Source organism: Anarhichas minor, unplaced genomic scaffold, assembly GCF_050575085.1.
Source record: "Anarhichas minor isolate MPS153535 unplaced genomic scaffold, ASM5057508v1 ptg000028l, whole genome shotgun sequence".
Taxonomy (NCBI): Eukaryota; Metazoa; Chordata; class Actinopteri; order Perciformes; family Anarhichadidae; genus Anarhichas; species Anarhichas minor.
Genome location: NW_027466474.1, coordinates 14433362 through 14451930, shown reverse-complemented (window position 1 = coordinate 14451930; position 18569 = coordinate 14433362). Strand labels below are relative to the sequence as shown.

Genomic DNA, 18569 nt, shown 5'->3' with positions numbered 1-18569 from the left:
ATCAAAAGACTGCTCTCACGAAAGGGATACAGGCAAAAACATTGTTTTTCATGTACTGGTCAATTTTTTTGATTTTTTGCTATTTTGCTTCCATAACACATCTGATTTCAGACTAGTGGAAAGAAAACATACAACATGTTTACACTTTGTCTATACGTGTCTGCAGATTTCTCCGAAATTCACCAAAAGTTAGCACTAGATATTGCCTCAATTGCATATTAAAACATGACATTTCAGAAACTTGTAATACAAAAAAGGAAATGTCCTACTGTAACTAATCAACTGGGGAAGTTCATTGTGATATATATTAGTTATTTCATTTATCCTTTTACACCTTTAGAGTCTTCAAAATATTTGGTATTTTACAATAAATATCTTTAAAGGCTGTTTTCTCTTCCAGAAATCTCTTTCTTACTTACTTAAATATACCAAACGTTCCAGTTTCACTCCTCTCTATATTCTGAAGGGTCTCTTCATATATCCTTCATAACCTGATTTATAGAATATTTTATTCCTACAACATGGTGAAACGTTTATTTTTTATGACTGTTGACAGTTTTTTATGATTTATGGAGATATCCAAAACGCCCTCAGTAAAAACCTTGGACTTTAATATGTCAGGAAAATGAAACACGGATGTTAAAACCTAGTTTTATTACATTTTTGTTCTGGAAATGTATGCAAATTGGCACATATTTGATAAGAAAATGCCTCATTTGCTTATTTAAATATACAATTTTAGACAACTTGTAGCACAAAAAATGCATGTCTTAATATCAGTAATCAACTGTTTGAAAGTTTCATGGTGAATCTATTAGTTGATTTTTTCCAAACCCTGTAGTTATTTAAAATGTAAATAATTTTACAACACATATTTTTAAAGGCCGTTTTCTCAAAATGAGTTTTTCTTCATCCTCTCGAGTCAGAAATGTCCACCATTGGGTTTTTTACATCATTAATAGCCTGATTTATACGACAAATACTCCTAAATATAATGTCTTCTAACTGTGTACAGTATTTCCTGACTTATGGAGTGAGAAAAAGAGATATCAAGAATTAGCTTCTGTAAAAAAAAACTTTGACTCTAAGATGTCATGAACCTCCACGGCTTTATCCAATGTTCCGATTTCTGTTCTGGAATACATGCTAATTAGCACAATTGCACAGAAAACTTGCAATACAAAAAAATGAATTATCTCAATGAAAGTAATCAACTGTGCAGGTTTCACAGCGGTGTCTATAGTTACATTTTTAGACCCCTAATGACCCTTAGAAACGGTAGAAAAGCTAAACCTCGCCAGGACTTTCTGATGATGGCTCTCTTAGATCCCGTCTAATGTGTTCACTTGCCAGCGAGCCCCTCTGTCTCCCTGTGTTCTCTGCACCCGCACTTTGTCTTTCTCCGTGCCGTGTGCTTGCTCATTAAACCTTAAGGTCAGCTTTTCCCTCCACGCTCCGAACCCTTTGTCTTGACGCCCTTGCTAACCTTCTGCAACACTTACTTCGACACAGCTTGGCCAAACTTGACTGCGAAACTTTGGCACATCATTATAAAAAATAATGGGCCATGTTTATAAAAGATACGAGGGCCCTCTGTGACATTGTGCGGTCCCCCAGGCCCCCAAACTACTTGGTTTATAGCCGGCATGTAACATTTATGTTTAAGGTAACATTCATGCTTGTCTTATTTTGAGGCAAGGACAACAGCTACACTGGGAAAAAAATATTCGAAATTACTTTATTTGAAGGTCTAATGGCAGCAATCTATTTTGGGGCAATATGCCTCATTTAGTGTTGGTAAGTATAGGTATAGACCTAGCAGGCATCTACTGTACTCTTTTAGAGAGCACTCTCATTCAAGACAGAGAACATTCGCTTTGCTTATCCTTCATATATTGGATAAGCATATTATAAGAAATGGAAATTAATGAGGAAAGAAAAAAAAAAGCCTGTATAGCACATACAGTACATTTTGAATTATGTATATTTTTTATTTCAGTCTTTATATTTTCACAAAAAATGGTTCCCCAGAGCCTTTTGTGATGTCTTCAAATTGCAGCGCTTCTTTCATCCGACCAACAGTCCAAATCCCAAATGTTTTCAATTAGCAACTCTTAAGACTTCGAGAAGCTAAAAAACTAGCGAGTTGTTGGCAGGTTCGCCATCCAACTTGGACAATTCCGCTGTTGAAAAATGCATGGGGTTTTTTTTTGCACATGAGCAAAAGGAATTAATATTTGGAAAGGAAATTTGCTTGAGAAATGAATGTGCTCAGATTGAATTCAAGAGGCACAAGCTGGCAAGTGTAAATAAATTCATGATGACGATTAACAGAGAAGGGACTCGCATTTCTGTTCAAATGACTTCGTCTCCGTCGAGTGTAATATTCATTTAGCAACATCCCGCTTTGAAATATTCATATCAGCCTGCCGAACAGAGAATAACTCTAATAACAACTAAAAAAACGGAATACTAATGCACGCCTTTATCTCTTTATATTTGTTATGTTTTATTTCAGTGCTGTTTCATGCCATCACATCTTGTCGTGTTTGTTTGTGTGTAGCAGTAGACCGTGTCACTGCCCGGTCAGATCAATATATATGTGGGCCAACATGTCTTGATGCAGGGGGATTATATTTACACAGAACCGTGTTTTTTTTGGCACTACTACTCTCAGAAGGCTTGATTGCTAACTTGGGAACTATAAATGTTTGAGGCAATTTGAAAACCCATTTTCTTCCAACCATTATCTGCAGTGACTGGCGGAAATGGAACACTCAAACCTTTCTCGTGTATTCATTTAGCGCTGTGATCAGACAGTTATAAGGGAGTTGTCAAGTAAAAAAAAAAAAAAAGAATGGACTCCCCGCGGCCAATCAGAGTCAAATGCTTACTCAGGCCGTGGTAATTACACAGATATTTGCTTTTAAGCACAGAAAGTTATCTACCATAATGAGTGATAGAGCTTTCATTGGACTGGTGTTTGCAGTTGCCTTGGAACGCTTTCAGCTCAGAGACCGATGTATGAAAAGTGCAGTCGTGTAAAACCAGGAGGCTGTCTGCTACACGCCAATGTGTCAAACCCGAAAGTGGAGAGAGAGAAAAATGATAAGCCAAAAAGATAGACAAAAGCCTAGAGTAAATCTGCAACTGATTAAACTAATGAAAAAGTGGCCAATTAATTAGCATCTCATTATAGGAAAGTGTTGTAACCCAGATAATAAACCTAATGTAGTTTTTTTTAAATGATTCCACACGGCAGCTATTCAGATGACTGACACCAAAATCTCTCTCTCTCTCTCTCTCTCTCTCACCCCTCCTCTTCCCTACCTCTCAGCATTTATCTCAGCACTCAATTTTACAATTAAATGTATGCCATTGTAAATAAAGAATTTCAATTGGAGGAACAGTTTGACATTTTGAGTGTTACGCTTATTTGCTTTCTTTGTGAGAGTTAATCAACGGCACTTTCGTGTCTACGTGCTAAACAGGCTATGTGGTGAGAGCCAGGAGACAATTAGCCTAGCTTAGCATGAAGACTGGACGTGTGTGTGTGTGGGGGGGGGGTCATGGCTGGCATGAATGAATCTCCCCGTGGTCCAAAAATATACACCTCCAAAGCTCACTAATTAGCACAATACAGTTTGTCCGTTAAATTTGTAAACATAATTAGGCTAATGTAAGAAAGATTATGTGCAGTGACTTTTTGATGTCTAGTTGTCACGGTAAGGTTGCCAGACAACTATCTCTTGTTGTTAAGAGATAATTCTAACACAACTTAACTTCCCCTAAAACCATAAATCGTCACCTAAACATTTCACTCGTATGGATTAAACAAACAAGACACGGCTAGCAAGTGAGACTAGCTAGTTTCTCCCTTTCTCCAATCTTTACGCTAATTAGCTAATTCCCTGCTAGCTGTGGCTCAAAATTTAACGGACAAGAGACTGGTATCGATCTTCTCATCGAATTAAGTGAATAATTATATTTCTCAAAATGTCCTCGAGCTAACGGTGCTAACAACGCCAACAGTGCTGACAGAGCTAGAGGTGATAGCGGCCGTGAGCGGCCGTGAGCTAGCCAGTGGAGCACGCTCAGATGCACTGAAAGCTCAGGTAAACATTACTCCACTATGTCTTTACATAGCAGATAGTTGTTTGCTCCTATATTAGTGCTCTGAATATCATATAGAGAACCTATAGTGCTTTAACATCAAATTAAAGTGTGCTTCCTACTTTGTGGCAACAGTTTGTAAGTTCAATCTAATATGTCGCCAACAACTGTCGACATACTTCTGGCCATTTAGAGTATGCGTGTGCATACGTGTGTGTCAGCAGTAAACTCCAGCTGCACTTTGTCTTTCTACTGCCAATCTCCTCTGTTCTAACGGTGTGCTGTCGTCAATTCGGGGTGTTGATGTTTTCCTGAGTTTGTCAGCAGGTCTGACTGGTGCTCGAGAACGCCTACAGCCTCCCCCAAGGGAAGTGTCACAATTGGACATGCACCCCCCAACCCACCCACCCACCCCGACAACCCATCACACACACACACACACCACATAAACACACACACATACATGAAAGAGACTAAAGACAGACATCTGTATAAACGTGGCCTCACACAAACTGAATCTCTTACTCCTTTACTCCTTAATCTGTCGCTCCCCCTCGCTATGTTTCTCAGACTCAAATCCACATACACACACACACACACACACACACAAACACACACAAACACACACACTGACTAAATTGACTTGTCAGCTTCAATCAGACCAGGAACAAAAGGATTCCTGCCAGTTTGAAGCTGACATCATTAATAGGTTTGGGAGGGGGCGAGCTCTGAAGACAAAGCGAGTGCAAGGTCGGGCCGACTTAAAATGCACTTTCATTTTGGCAGGGACGTTAGCTTTTTGATTCCAGCCCCTTTTTACGCCAACATCTCTTTGCGAGTGTCTCTAACTTTCATTATCACTGGGAACAGAGGGGCGTGCGAGACTTTGTTGTGCTGATGGAGAGAAATGTGACATCCATAATGCATTTCCTATTAGAGGATGCCACGCATGGACACGCATGGACACCCCTGGCCACGTGTCAGTGGGAGATGGACAGGTAGAGGATGAGTACAAATGGAGCATTGGTGGTGGAGGAGAAGGAAAGAAAGGTGGCCAAGTATAGATACCAACGCAAGAGATTGTGTCAAGGTTTGGAGAGCCACGGGACATGCAGCTCTTCATGTGACATATGAAATCCACATAAAACCGGCTTTCCTGGTGCATTGTAGCAGCAAAGCCAAATGCTTTGAACATTTAAATCCTCTCCTCTCACTTCCATGACTTCATCCGTCCTCATTTGCTTCTGTTTCCTCTGCCGCATGCCCATCTGCCCCCCCCCCCCCCCTTCTGCGGCTTTCACTCTGACCCTGGATAAAGATGGAGTCCCTCATCTCAAATGGTAATAACTTTGGTCCATATGCACACAGCCATCGCAAATTGATTACTGTGTAATGCCGCAAGTGCTCCCGCTCTCTCGCTCTCTGCTCTTCCATCTTGTGATTTTGCACGAGGCTGACTCTGTGTCCAATTCGGCTGCCATTAAACGGCACCCCTGGGTGCATCCCAAACACAAACAAGCGCGTCCTAAACTCTCTGATTCCCCACGGCTCGCTGATCCCTCTCCTCCCCCACTGTCTCAGTCCTCTCTCCCTCACCCACCATCTTTGTCCAACACTCACTCGAAACCAGCTTATCCTTCACCTGTTTTACCCTCAACCACTCATTCCCTTTTATTCTCATTCTAATTATACCATTACATTACCATTTCTATTCTCTCATTTACATTTTTTGCTCTCCCCGTCTCCTGTTCTTCCTCTCTCTAATTCTCTTTTTTTTCACCTCTCTCTGTCTTTCTCCATCACCCTTCCTGTTTCTCAGTCACTGAATACGTTCCACCTTTCTTTTTTTTTTGCTGCACGTAAACAGACCGTGCCCTTGGGGATCGGTTGGAGAGCTCTGTCTTTGTTTGTGTGCACCTCTAACTAACTCTCCATCTGCGGGGAGCCAAGCCCGGCCCAGCAGTGCAAGACAGATAGCTGGCATCCTCCCAGCCTCTTCTCTGTGGCCCCAAGTCTACACCCCCGCCTCTCAACTTCTCCTTCCTTGCAGGCTATAGCCTCCCACAGAGGCGGTTGTCTGCCGCCCTCAGGCAGCCATTAAGGTACTGTAGACGCCCCACTATTCCTTTTCCTCAAAGCTTTAAACCAAAAAATCTGCTGCTGCAGCTTCCGATGGATATTCAATCCTTTCCGAGCCATACGCTGTGGATATTCGTCACCGGACTTTCCTCAGGCTCCATCCCCAGTCAACCCCAGGTTAACCTCCAACACGAGCTCACTTTCAGAGACTAAATAACTAATAGCACATTTTCGGTTTTTGGCCACATCAAAGAGCTTTGAAAAGGAGAGGTACTTAAGCATTAGCTTTAGTTAAAAAAACGGAGTTTCAGTCATGTTATTGCCCGAGGCTGTAACATAAACCTTTGAAAAGAGTTACAATATTACATATGTTGTATTTTACGTTGCATCACTCGGCGAGACTGTACGGATGCAACCGAAATACAGTCATACACAAGCAGCCTAAACCTCGGTACATGCTGCACGTTACTTTCATGCACAAAAATTCATCATCAAAGGTGCACTTCATTATCTGCTAAGCTTAAGTCTCCCATGGCCGTTTTGCATAGTGATGGGCAACCGCCCCCCCCCCGCCCCCCTCGTGGAATAACCACACTGCACTCACCATTGTCAGGCTCGGACTTCCTGTCATGCTCGGTGTCAGTGAGGGATAGGGCGGAGTTGGCGCGGCTCGTCAGGCACGAGCTCTGCTCGGACTTCAGGCCGCGCATCCACATGTGCTGCAGGCCGTGAGCGGGGTCCACTTCGGGCTCCGTGTCCACGTCGGAGCCCACGCCCAGGGAGTAGCGGCTGTGGGCGTGAGCGGCCGGCCCGGAGCACAGCGCTTCCTCCTCGTCCTCCTGGTGCTGCTGCTGCTGCTGCTGCTGCTGCTGCAACTGCTGCTGCTGCTGCTGCTGCTGTTGGTGGATGTGGTAGTCCGGGCTCCTCATCGACCCAACCTTGCAGAAGTCTAATTCTAGAGGAAGAGGAGAGACGACGCAGATTGAGACCACACAGCCTTTCAAAGAAGCCTTTAATGCCGGCATGTGCTTTTATTTGCTTCAGCAACTAAGCTGACCAGGTGTTTATCAGAGGCAGGCATTTTCAAGGCAAACACAGAACGCCTCCCAAATTATGTCGAGAGACGGGCTGTTATTTGAGCAAGCATTTATTACACGTTCTGCAGCAGAAGTCCGGATCAAAATGCCAACCTTGATTTTTCTCAACCATTCGCAGTGAAGCTATATCCTGTGCGGCGCTGCCTGATGTGTGCTATCGAGCTTGGGATGTATTGAACTGCTGCTCAAACAGAGCACTGATCTCATCTATATTCTCCTTGGTGGGGTGAAGAGATCAGATAAAGATCAAACCTTATTAATATTGACTCAGACTGAGGGAAAAATTGAGCCTCGTATATGCTTTCAGGTATTAGAACGCCCTGCAATCCCAAGCATCAACCTGTTATCTGAGAACATCAGATATACTGCGTTAGTCCTCTGGTTACACTTCAATTCAATTCAATTCAATTGAGCTCTCCCTTTTTTTTCTGCAGAGGCAGTTGAGTAAATTTTCTTCCTCGCCACCTCAGTTTTCCGTTCGGAATGTATAAGTGGAGGTGATGGAACTGATGGAATTTTTTTTAAAAGCGTGGCGTAAATTGAAATCCATACAGATACTCCCAGCAGCCTGGTATCATAGATGGTCCACCGAGAACTCAGGAAGAAAGACTTCCTCTCCTGCTCACTAAGTGCAGTTAATATGTGTGTTAGGTTGGGCCCTTTGAACACGAACCGCAGTGTTTCAATGAGAGCCACAGTCGTGTTGACCACTCCATTGACCGGCGATGCGTCCTGCTGTGCCCGTTTGATGGGGTCAAGGCCAGCTGTGGCTCACACACTGTTTCTGCTGGAATTAAACCGGCACAAGATTGGTCACCACTGCACACTACTGCTTAGCTCAAATTGGCTGCAAGAGGGCAATTCAGGAGCAAATAGGCTATTTCCCCACAGCAAGGAACATGGATTGGCTGCAAACGGAAAAGCCGTTTTTCTTTGAGACAAATTTATATTACAAGAACATATTTTAGCAGATGATTAGAGGGGAAATCATTTTTTGAATAACTTCCCATTTCCTGCCATTACAGTCAGCGGCTCCTGACTCACTTCAGTGAAAAAAGTATGTCTTTCACCCTATGAAGTCAGAATACCTGCCAAAGCAGTCATGATTTCACTGTTCGACAGTACTGGGTGTAATGGAAGACAAACACATCCAAATTCTTGCTAATATCCACAACTTCACCAAGACGTGATTACCAAGCGAGCAAAGTGGGCGACTGGCCCAGGGGCCCCAAACTTACAGGGGCCCCCGTAACTGTGTGGCAAATGGTTTGTCCTTTATTTAGTTGATTATGTGTGATATTGTGTTAAGTACAAGTAGTTACATTTGAGTACTTGCCGATACCGAGTACCAATATAAGTGCTTAATAATACCATTACAGTTCGAACAATAACTTTGTTGCTGACATTTTAACATTCAACATAGTGTTTCCTGATACAGAGCATAGTTCTATGCAGTAGTGATGTTAATAATTAACTGTTTCTCCGTGGTATTAATTAAACAGTTATTAATCAGTAAGATAGAAATATTGAAAAAAAATAATAATTTAACGGAGTAAAACTCAAAGGATCAGCTCGGTCCACCTTTAAAGGTCAGTCCACCTTAAGTACCCCTGAGTTGTAGCTAACTTCGGTGCTAACCCGCTAACCAATTCACTTTCATCATCGATTTGCTAACTAGCAAGACACAGGAACCTAGCTTGTGTCTCCTCGCGGCTCTTGAAGAGTTGTGGCATTTATTCACCCACAAATAAACTGTACACACGCTGCACTGCTACACTCACAGCTGTACCGTTACTACATACTCACTGTGACACACACATGCTTTCCTTCTCTCTGGGACACTCGCTAACGTTACGCAATATGACGGAAACCCTAACAGCGCGTGCCATGGCAGACACACAGCCGACAAGCTCACTAAAACTAATTAATGTGGTGGAGACTGAAGTGGCTGCATGTGTCCGCCACATTGCAAGCAACAGTGTGGCTGCTAATTCTCCCGAACAAGTTAAGTGGGGACGGCTTGTTTTTTTTAATGGATTTAAGCTGTTTGTGTGTGATTATCGTTGATGTTATGCGGTTTATTGTCGCGTTGCCGTAGTGCGCTTGCATCGGAGTAGTTATGCCAGTATAAGTACATGAGCACAGTATCGGGGTGTACAGATACTGGCAGAGATAGCCCTTTATGGTTAGGATATTTCCCTCTCTCTCATATACAGTATATATATATCTTGCATATATATATATATATATACACACACACAGGCAAGATAGAGAAAAAGAGAGGGAGATGCAACGATGTAATTAATGGTTAATTAATTCATTTTAGTTTATTAATAGGCAAACAAAACTAATTATTGTGGTTAACTGTCTTATGAACTGATGTAGGATCATGGAGCTTTTGATCTACCCGTACATATATATATATATATATATATATATATATATATATATATATATATATATATATACGTATATATATATATATATATATATATATATATATATATATATATATATACATATATATATATATATACATACATATATATATATACATATGTATATATATATATATACATATATATATATATATATATATATATATATGTATATATATATATATACATACATATATATATACATATATATGTATATATATATATATACATACATATATATATACATATATATATATATGTATATATATATATATATATATATATATATATATATATATATATCCATTAATCAATTGTATCTTTCCAATAGGAGACCTTGGTTGTGGGAGTAAAATGGACAGAGATGAATGTGTGATATTAGGGAAAATGAACAGCTGGGAGAAGAGAAGGTAGGACGATAGGAAGGGCGGAGAAGGCAAGATGTGGCGGTTTAAAAGATGAAGGAAAATATGAAGAACATGGGTGGGGAATAAGAGGAGAGCAAATTGGCTGATCTTTGTCAGGAACACCGTAATCCATTAAAAACGTCACTGGAGGCAATGTCCCCCCTTAACAGTTGGTTACTTAGGTAGGGTATGCTATATATAACTCTGTTGCCCAAAAGATGAACAGATGTGCTTCGCAGAACCGGCTGCCATTGACATTTCAAAGGCTGCTTTGGGGGGTCTCTTGCACCTTACCATATGACACTGATGGCAGGGGATGTTGTTTGTTGTGGAAACAGAAAGTAAATGACAAAAAAAGGCAAGTGCTCTTTGACACCACCGTGCTGCGGAAGACATGATGATGACTAATGGCCATCGACGGGTCGCCGCTTGGCGAACAATGCGACAAAATCCATAGAGGGTGGCATTCAAACCGCGAATTCCCCGGAGCAGCCTGCTTGTCGGCAGTTGTAACTGTTGTGAATGGCTAATGTTGCTTGTTAGCATGGCGGGTAGGCTTCTGCGGAGTAGCGGGAGGTTGGGGCAGCGTCAGAGAGCATCTATTGATCCCTACGAACGCTGCACAGCGGCGTTGTCCTGATGAGATGCGGCTTCTCTCTTAACACCACACATGACCTGCATAAAGGCCATCCATCACAGCTCGCGCTGGCCCATTTCTCCTCCTGTCACTGGCAGGGAGGATTTTTTCCGGTGTGTATGTGTCAACTTGCGCCCACGTGTGTGTGTGTGTGTGTGTGTGTGTGTGTGTGCGTGTGTGTGTGTGTGTGTGTGTGCGCCTATGTCCGCACAAGTCTGTATCTGTGAGTGTGCGTGTAATGAAGGGTGGCGTTCCACCTCAGGTGAGGCCAGAGAGGTTTGGGGTTGACCTAGTTTAGCTGTGGGAGAGAAATATCACCTCCGTGGAGAAGAGGTAATTGGCTGCCTCCGACTGTCCTTCTGGCTCATTGTGGACTGTAATAGGTAATTCACATAGGCCCTTTTAAAGACCTCAGCGTGTGAGCCTTTGTGTGTGTACATGTGTGTGTCCACCGTATGTGTGCCAGAATCCATTTGTGTGCATGCACGGCGTCCGCGCAGCCGCCGGTGTATATTTGTCCAGCCTAAGCGAGCCCTGAGCGAAGTACCTGGCTGGGGTTGGCTGTAGTTGCTCTGCCTTTCCCGGTGCGATCCGAGGGTGAGGCGCAGCTCGTGCGTGTAGTCGGGCAGGGTTTCGCGCGAGGTGTAGGAGCGATGGTGGGCGCGGCCGTCCTCGCTCTCGTCGGACGAGCTGGTGTAGGACATCTCCATTTCATGGCGCCCCTTCGACAACGGCTGGTAGGGTTTGCTGTCCATCTCCTCCATGGCTTGTAGGGCTCCGCTCAGTCACTCAGCACAGCCACGGCACGGAGCACGGAGTCTGGAAGGTGAGAAAATGATGGAGGGTAAGGTAAGGGGGAGGTATAGTGAGGGAGGCCGGAAAGGACAGAAGGGGGAGGGAGAAGGATGAGCCCGTAGGTGGGAAATGAAGGGAAGCGGGGGACGGGGGACGGGGGACAGGGGGGGAGAAAAATAACACGAGAATGTCTGTTATTGAACACAGCGGAACAATATTGCAACATCTGCTCATTCCAGTTACAGCGGACATTCATAAACGCTATTTGGCTCCTTTCATATTTCACACCAAAGGTTAGTCCCGAATCAATACGCTCAGAAGAGACCGTGATGGCGGCCATTTGTGTTTCAAGAGAAATTGGCCAAAATCACAAGCACAGCTCTCCGCGCTGTCAGTGGCGGTTCCTGTTTTCCTCGGCTACTGTCGGCTTTGTCTCTCTTCCCGCAGACAACCATTGACAAGTCGCGGATAAATTCGATGAAACACGCCAGTCTTTACAGTGTCGTTGACACATCAGCTCCATTCAGCACAGATTCTCATGTTCCTCCCTCAACCATATCCAAATCTGTTTCTGATAACGTCTGGCAAAAATGTGCGCACGTGGCTAATGATTGATTGGGACGACGATTACGGCACACGAGAAGTGATTAGAAAATGCTTCATTCATATTAGTTCTCTTTCACCGTGCCCTGCCCGAGGCCTTCCCAGCCTATTTCCTGCAGATATAAAGCTTCTAAATGGAGCTTGAGAGGGTCATTGCTCATAGAGACAAAGTGCTATGGTATTGACCTCTTCAGGGAGTCCTGTAGTCCATATATCAAAGCCATTAGAGCGTGCCTGCTCAATACCTCAGAGATCTGCAGCACCGGGTGATCACCACCAGTCTGATACAAGTTTACAGCTGACCTTTCTACCACTGCAGTAATGCTTTTATTCCACCTGAAAGACTCCTTCCCCTGGCCTCGTGCTCACCCTCCTCATTCCCCGCATGCGCGCACAGACCACCCGCCGACCCCACACAGCAAACGGTCAAAAAATGAGCCAAGTAGCTTGCACGGTCACCCCACCCACACGCACACCCCCTGCAGACATTATCACAGCGCGGATGATCCCTTTAAAAGGCTCCACACTCGACTCTCCTTACGTCCGTCTCCTGCGTTTTACTTCTGTAATGATTGCACAAAAAGCATGGCGATGCCTTTAAAAACACATTTTTTGCATCCCGTTGCCTGCGCGGTAACTTTAGCAACACTGCAAGCCCCCCCCCCCCCCCCCCCACAAGTGCGCGTGTGCGCACTTGTGGCTCGCCGCGAGCACGGCGCTCCTCATTTTGATTGGCAGGAGTTATTGGGGGGAATCAAAGCCCGCTATTATCTCAGCTGCCCTGTCAGAATGGGATTGACTGGTGTCACCTTCTCTCTGGTGCTGCGAGGAGCGAGTATACATTACCCTGTGAGCTCCGAGCTTGCTGCAGGCACTGACTGCTGTCTGTCTCTACAGAGGCTCTCTGTCCTGTTTTATGTCTGTCACACGCTCTCACACGCAAGAATGAAAGCATGCAATCCTGGGCACACCATCTTGTCCTCCCCCCCCCCATCGTGTGTGTGCACATACAGAGACCAGTAGTGAACATTTCGCTTGGTGCATGTAGTCCTGCTTGTAAATCGATGCGTACAATGTCTAGTTTCCCTTTAAAACACACCTCCCTCCTGGTTAATACCTTTCTTGTATCAGTCCACCTCTGCTCTCCTTCCTCCCTCCCTCTCATGGTTGCCCTACCTTACACGCTTTCCGCCCTGCATCTCGTCCTCCAAGGCCCCTGCATTTAGAGTAGTAAGCCTGCTGGCAGGGGGTTATTCCCGCTAATTCTAGCCCACAGTGGGGTGCCCATTAAGGGGTTTGATTCTTGGTTTTGAAGTCAAAACCTGGAGGTTGTTTCGTAGAGCCCACTTCAAACAAGACACATGGGCGTTCTGTAAGGCAAGTCAGCATGTGGCACCTGAGCACAACACTAGCCTAGATTTGCGATTGAGGAATGACCGCCTCGGGGGCGGAGCGGGCGCCATAGGCTCGCTACGGATTGCTATTCGTAGAAAACGCACCCAAGGACGGCCCTTAAAAAGGTCCCGATGACGTCGGAATAATTAGCATCATGCCGCGGTTAATTTTTAATACCGGAATCGTCTCACAACCTGCACTACAAGAGTTGTATCATCCCTCTCATCTTTTTTTGATGTACGTGTGGAGCAGGGGGCCACACAGTGCTCTGACGGATCCCTTAGTGAAGCTAAGTGCTTAACTGATCGCATCACTGTACTGCAAGTTACCAACAACGGAACTTAATCGTCTCCATGCCAGACCTAGTATGTAAAATTCATAGACTGTGATGATTTATGCATTTCAACCTACTGCATTAAGCACACGATACAGTGCTGCATGTGCATTCATTGACGGACGGCTTCCACGAAACGGAGCCAAGTAAGAGGCCTCGGATACGGGTGAAAGTTTTGAGATGCAACTCACACGCGTTTGTTTGCACTGCAGATGGATGAGCAAGCGAGTGGTATGTACAGTATATGTCATTGTGTGGTTTTATTTCTAATTTCATTCTGATCTATAATTCATCAGCGTGTAATGGACTATTCACTGCTCGGTTTAAAATGAATACAAAGTGACAACACTGAATGAAACACATGGATCGTATTCAATTGTCAAGCCCCCTCCCCCTCCCCCTCTCACCATGCTAACCCTCTTCTTTCTGGCTCTTATCACGTTATCTTTCACACACACAAACACACACACACACACACACACACACACAAACCAGAGTGATAATCCACGGCTATGCAGTTGCAATAATATCTAATGGGACTCTCCACCCACTTGAGCCCCTCCTTTCCATCCATTTGCTCGAAACGGTGGAACAGAGGACCAATTTTTCATATTTTTTTTGTTGTAAATCTGCTTAGAGAGGTGACAGAGGCTCACACACACACACACACACACACGCACGCACATACACACAAACAGTTGCTTTTAAACAGGATTTACACTCCATCTCCGGAAGGGGCGGGGGTCCCTAAGATGTCCGACCACAACAACAATAGCACGAGCAGCGCGGCGGAGACGGTCATGTGTGAAGGCAAGGACCATGAGGACGAGTCAAAACCGATTTACGCTTCCCAATCTCAAATGAATGAGTTGAAATCATGACGAACAGGAAGAGAGAGGGAGAGAGAGAGAGTGAGAGAGAGAGAGAGAGAGAGAGAGAGAGTGAGAGAGAGAGTGAGTGAGTGAGCACGCAGAATGGGAACTCGAGAGAGTGGATTGGGGCCATGGCAGCGGCAGAGAAATTGAGTTTCACATTGGTAAATAAACAAGGGGGGATGTGGAGAGTCCAACAATATTAACTCCTCCGATTATTGATACAGTATAGTTCCAGGATTACGAATACATTTCCGCCATGCAGAGAAGGGTCTTTATTTTCATCACCGCCTGGCGACCCCCAGTGAGTAGGGAGCTACTATCTTTTGTTAGCTCTGGCCTTTACACATTTCCATGAAGCTTGTTTGCAGACAGGCGAGCTAATCTCGCACGCTAAACAGGCTGCGGCGACAAGAAACCTCGCCGAATAGATAAATATATATAAATATATACATATATATTCATGCTGAAGCGGGAGCCGTTGTCGCCGCAGATGCTCCGAAGTGAGGTCATGACAGCCCCGGTGCTGTTTGCAGGTTTTATATATTTTGTCTAACGTTAGGATGGCTTAATCATCCGAATGGAATGGAGGCGCAGTCTGTAGCTGCGAATGCAGATCCAGGCTACAGGTCCTGTGGGAGTAAACAGTGAGCTGCCAGAGAGAGAAGCCTCTCCTGGAGTGAGGGTGTGTGTGTGTATAAATATATATATTTATATATATATTTGTGTGTGTGTGAGCTATCTGTTCTATTCGTTAGCAGTGTCGTAGTTCCTCAGGCATATGACAGGGACACCTCAGACGAGAGGCCCTGGAGGACCCACGGGGCCCTGTTCTACCTAACCCACCCCGAAACACAACAAAACAAGTACACCGCCCACTGGGACGGCGAGAGGAGGGAGAGGAGGGAGGGAGGGATGAATGGAGAATGTGGATAAAGAGAGTGATGGATAGATAATGAGAGATGAAGAGATTTCACAGTAAAAATGGGGGGAATTGAAGGATGGAGAGATTGCCAAGTGAGACATGGAGTGATAGAGGGTTTTAATTAGTGGATAAGGGCCGGCTATCTGTGGGCAGCGGCAGCACGCTCGTCACGTAGTCGTGCTTTCATAGCTGACCAAGCCTGAAATCTCTTGGCGCTAATGCCGAGTTTACCAGCAGAACTCATACCGTAGTGTATACACACACACACACACACACACACACACACACACCAGGACCTCTCTATACAGTATCCCTGATAAGATTTAAAGATGAAACACACTCCGGCAAAACAGCCACAGACGGACACACACTCAGCGCCCCCCCCCGCCTGCGCCCACACACACACACTTACAGCCTTGCGCTCTAACCGGCAAACACACTCGAACACCCATGCGCCATAGAGGATCAACACGGTCTATTCAGGCCTTTTCAGTAAAGACTGCTGTGAAAAAAGAAAGAAAAAATCAACCTTTTGCACGCAATTCCTCCAGCAGTGTCTTTACCGTTCAGCCTCCAATGCGTCTGCCTATACCTCCATTATTCCTCACACTGCAGCACCCAAGGTTAACGCTAGTGCGCGCGCACAGCGGGTCGCACAGGTGACACAATAGCCCGGGCGAGTCGGAGTGCGTGCCCATGCGTCGGGGGGGGGGGGGGAGAGCATGGCCAAGAAGCAGGGGCCGGGCCACAATTCAATGTGGTAATGTATCGTGATAAAATCATACATCGAGATACCGCGGTACAGAATTGCATCGTCTAAACAAGCACGTATACCAACTTAAATATCCTTCCATTCGTCAAGTATTTAATACACACAGAGTATACTAATATGTGGCTATTTCTACATAGACTACTTATTTATTGGATTCCCAGAAAACCTGCTTTTATCGTGATGTATATCGTCATCTAGATACCAAGAAGCAGAAGAAAAAGCAAGTGTGTGCGTGTGTCCACTCGCGGAGCGCCTCGCTTCTCCACGGGAGCTGTCAGGATCCTGGGACACCATCCTGGACCGTCGGACTATTTATAGCTGAATATGAGTCAAATCCCACATCACCATTGCATGCCTGAGCGGTGCGATGAAATCCATAAGGTCCTACACTATTCATGCCCTCTGAATGCTGCCTCCAGCGAGGGAGCAGCTCAGCTTTAACTTTTCAAAGGCCACATTTTTTATATATATATATATATATCTTGACTACAGTTAAAACTTCTTTCTTTTCGATCTTGACTAACATATAGTCGTCGTCCTCCCCCCCCCCCCCCCCGCACACACACTCACACAAACTCTTCCTACCGCTTTCTTTTCATGATGTGCACTTCTACTCGCTCTGTCTGATCTAAAGCCCTCTGCTGCCCCCCCCCCCCCCCCCCCCCCCCCCCTTACACACAAGGCCGAAGAGCAAACACAAAAACACAAAAACGCCACACAACACCACATTCACTGGCAGGGGGCACCCGGGCATCCACTACACACACACACACACACACACGCACATGGAGTGAGAGACACCACCCAAAACCACGTAATCAATATTCCTGACAAGACAAAGCCTTATTCAACACATTTGATATTCCTCCTCTCTCGCAAGATAAATACATGCCCCCTTGTCCCCCTAGCAGGACTAAAAGGCTGTTCACACTAACTCGCTTTGCAAATAAAGCTTTACATCCAGACTGACAACCCCCTAAGCTCTCTGCATCAGCCACTGCTTGGTAAAAAGCCTCTTTCAATAATGCATTTGACCGCTAAAACCCTCCGACACCCAAAGCCAGGCAAAGTGGCGGCATTAAAGATGCAGAATTAATTGATAAATCAATGGCATCGATTCCAGAAATTGGATTGGCCGATTAGCGATTTAGACAGTATTTCCTGCGCAGCATCTCCTTGATTAGGTTGTTGATTACGGAGAAAATGAGTGAGTAAAGAGCATTAGCCCTGCAGAGGAGAGCGGCTGAGAAGATCTGCTAGGAGCTGTTGAGCAGCATTGCAGATTGATTTCTGAATGCTGAGTGGGCTAATCCTCCCATCTACACCGTTGCAATGTGACGCTCGTTATCTGAGGATTTTCTTTTTTCTTTGCCACACACTAAAAGTAGCTAGTGCCTCCTCCCCCCACCCCACCCCACCCCACCCACGGCTCCTCAGATCTGTCCTCAGACCCCTCACCTCCTCTCTGATTCTCCACGGCCTCTCGGAGGCTGAGGACACGGGAAAATGCTTCGCAAAGAGAAGAGGAGCGGCTCCACAAAGGCCACACGGGAACAAAAGCTGCAATCCCGGTGGTGCTCTTTTGTGAGCTGATGAAGACGGGGGAGGCGCGCGGGCTGAGCACATTCCCTCCATGTACGCCCGCTCAGTGTACAGGAACACTGCACCTCAAGGTTATTCCACGGAGGGTTTGGTTAACCGCGTTCTCCGAGGAAATATGGAGAATTCACCAAGTTGGAATGTATGGCTGTTAGAAAATGAAGAGATGTGTTCAGCCCTGGAGGTTGAGATGCATATCAGTGAAAAGAGGAGCCACGGTTTTCTACACCACCAATAAAGAAAGCATGAAATCAATAGCGCATACTGTAAAATGTATTCGCAGTTAGGAAAATGGCAGGGAGTCACTTCAAGCCCTTTTCTCTTCAGTATCACACACCGAGCTTTGTTTTTCATTTATCCTGCATCTTATTTTCCATTGCTTCCTTTTCTTTTCCAGAAAAAATTTGCCAGACAAAACCGCATTAGGCATGTTCCTTAACAATTTGCAGCTCTCATTTTGTTGCTTGTCAGATGACTCATTGTGTCGTCTGAGCACACAAAGG

General features: G+C 45.1%; 1 protein-coding gene across 1 annotated transcript in view; it reads right to left on the bottom strand.

The window, feature by feature from the left end:
• tenm1 (teneurin transmembrane protein 1) overlaps positions 1–11535 on the bottom strand; it is a 152546-nt gene extending 141011 nt beyond the window's left edge. The window contains exons 1-2 of the mRNA XM_076103401.1: positions 11319–11535; positions 6797–7147 (exon numbers count right to left, since the gene is read on the bottom strand). Coding sequence (XP_075959516.1) covers positions 6797–7147; positions 11319–11535 — 568 coding nt within the window. The remainder of the gene's footprint in view (positions 1–6796; positions 7148–11318) is intronic.
• Positions 11536–18569: the final 7034 nt, after the last annotated feature.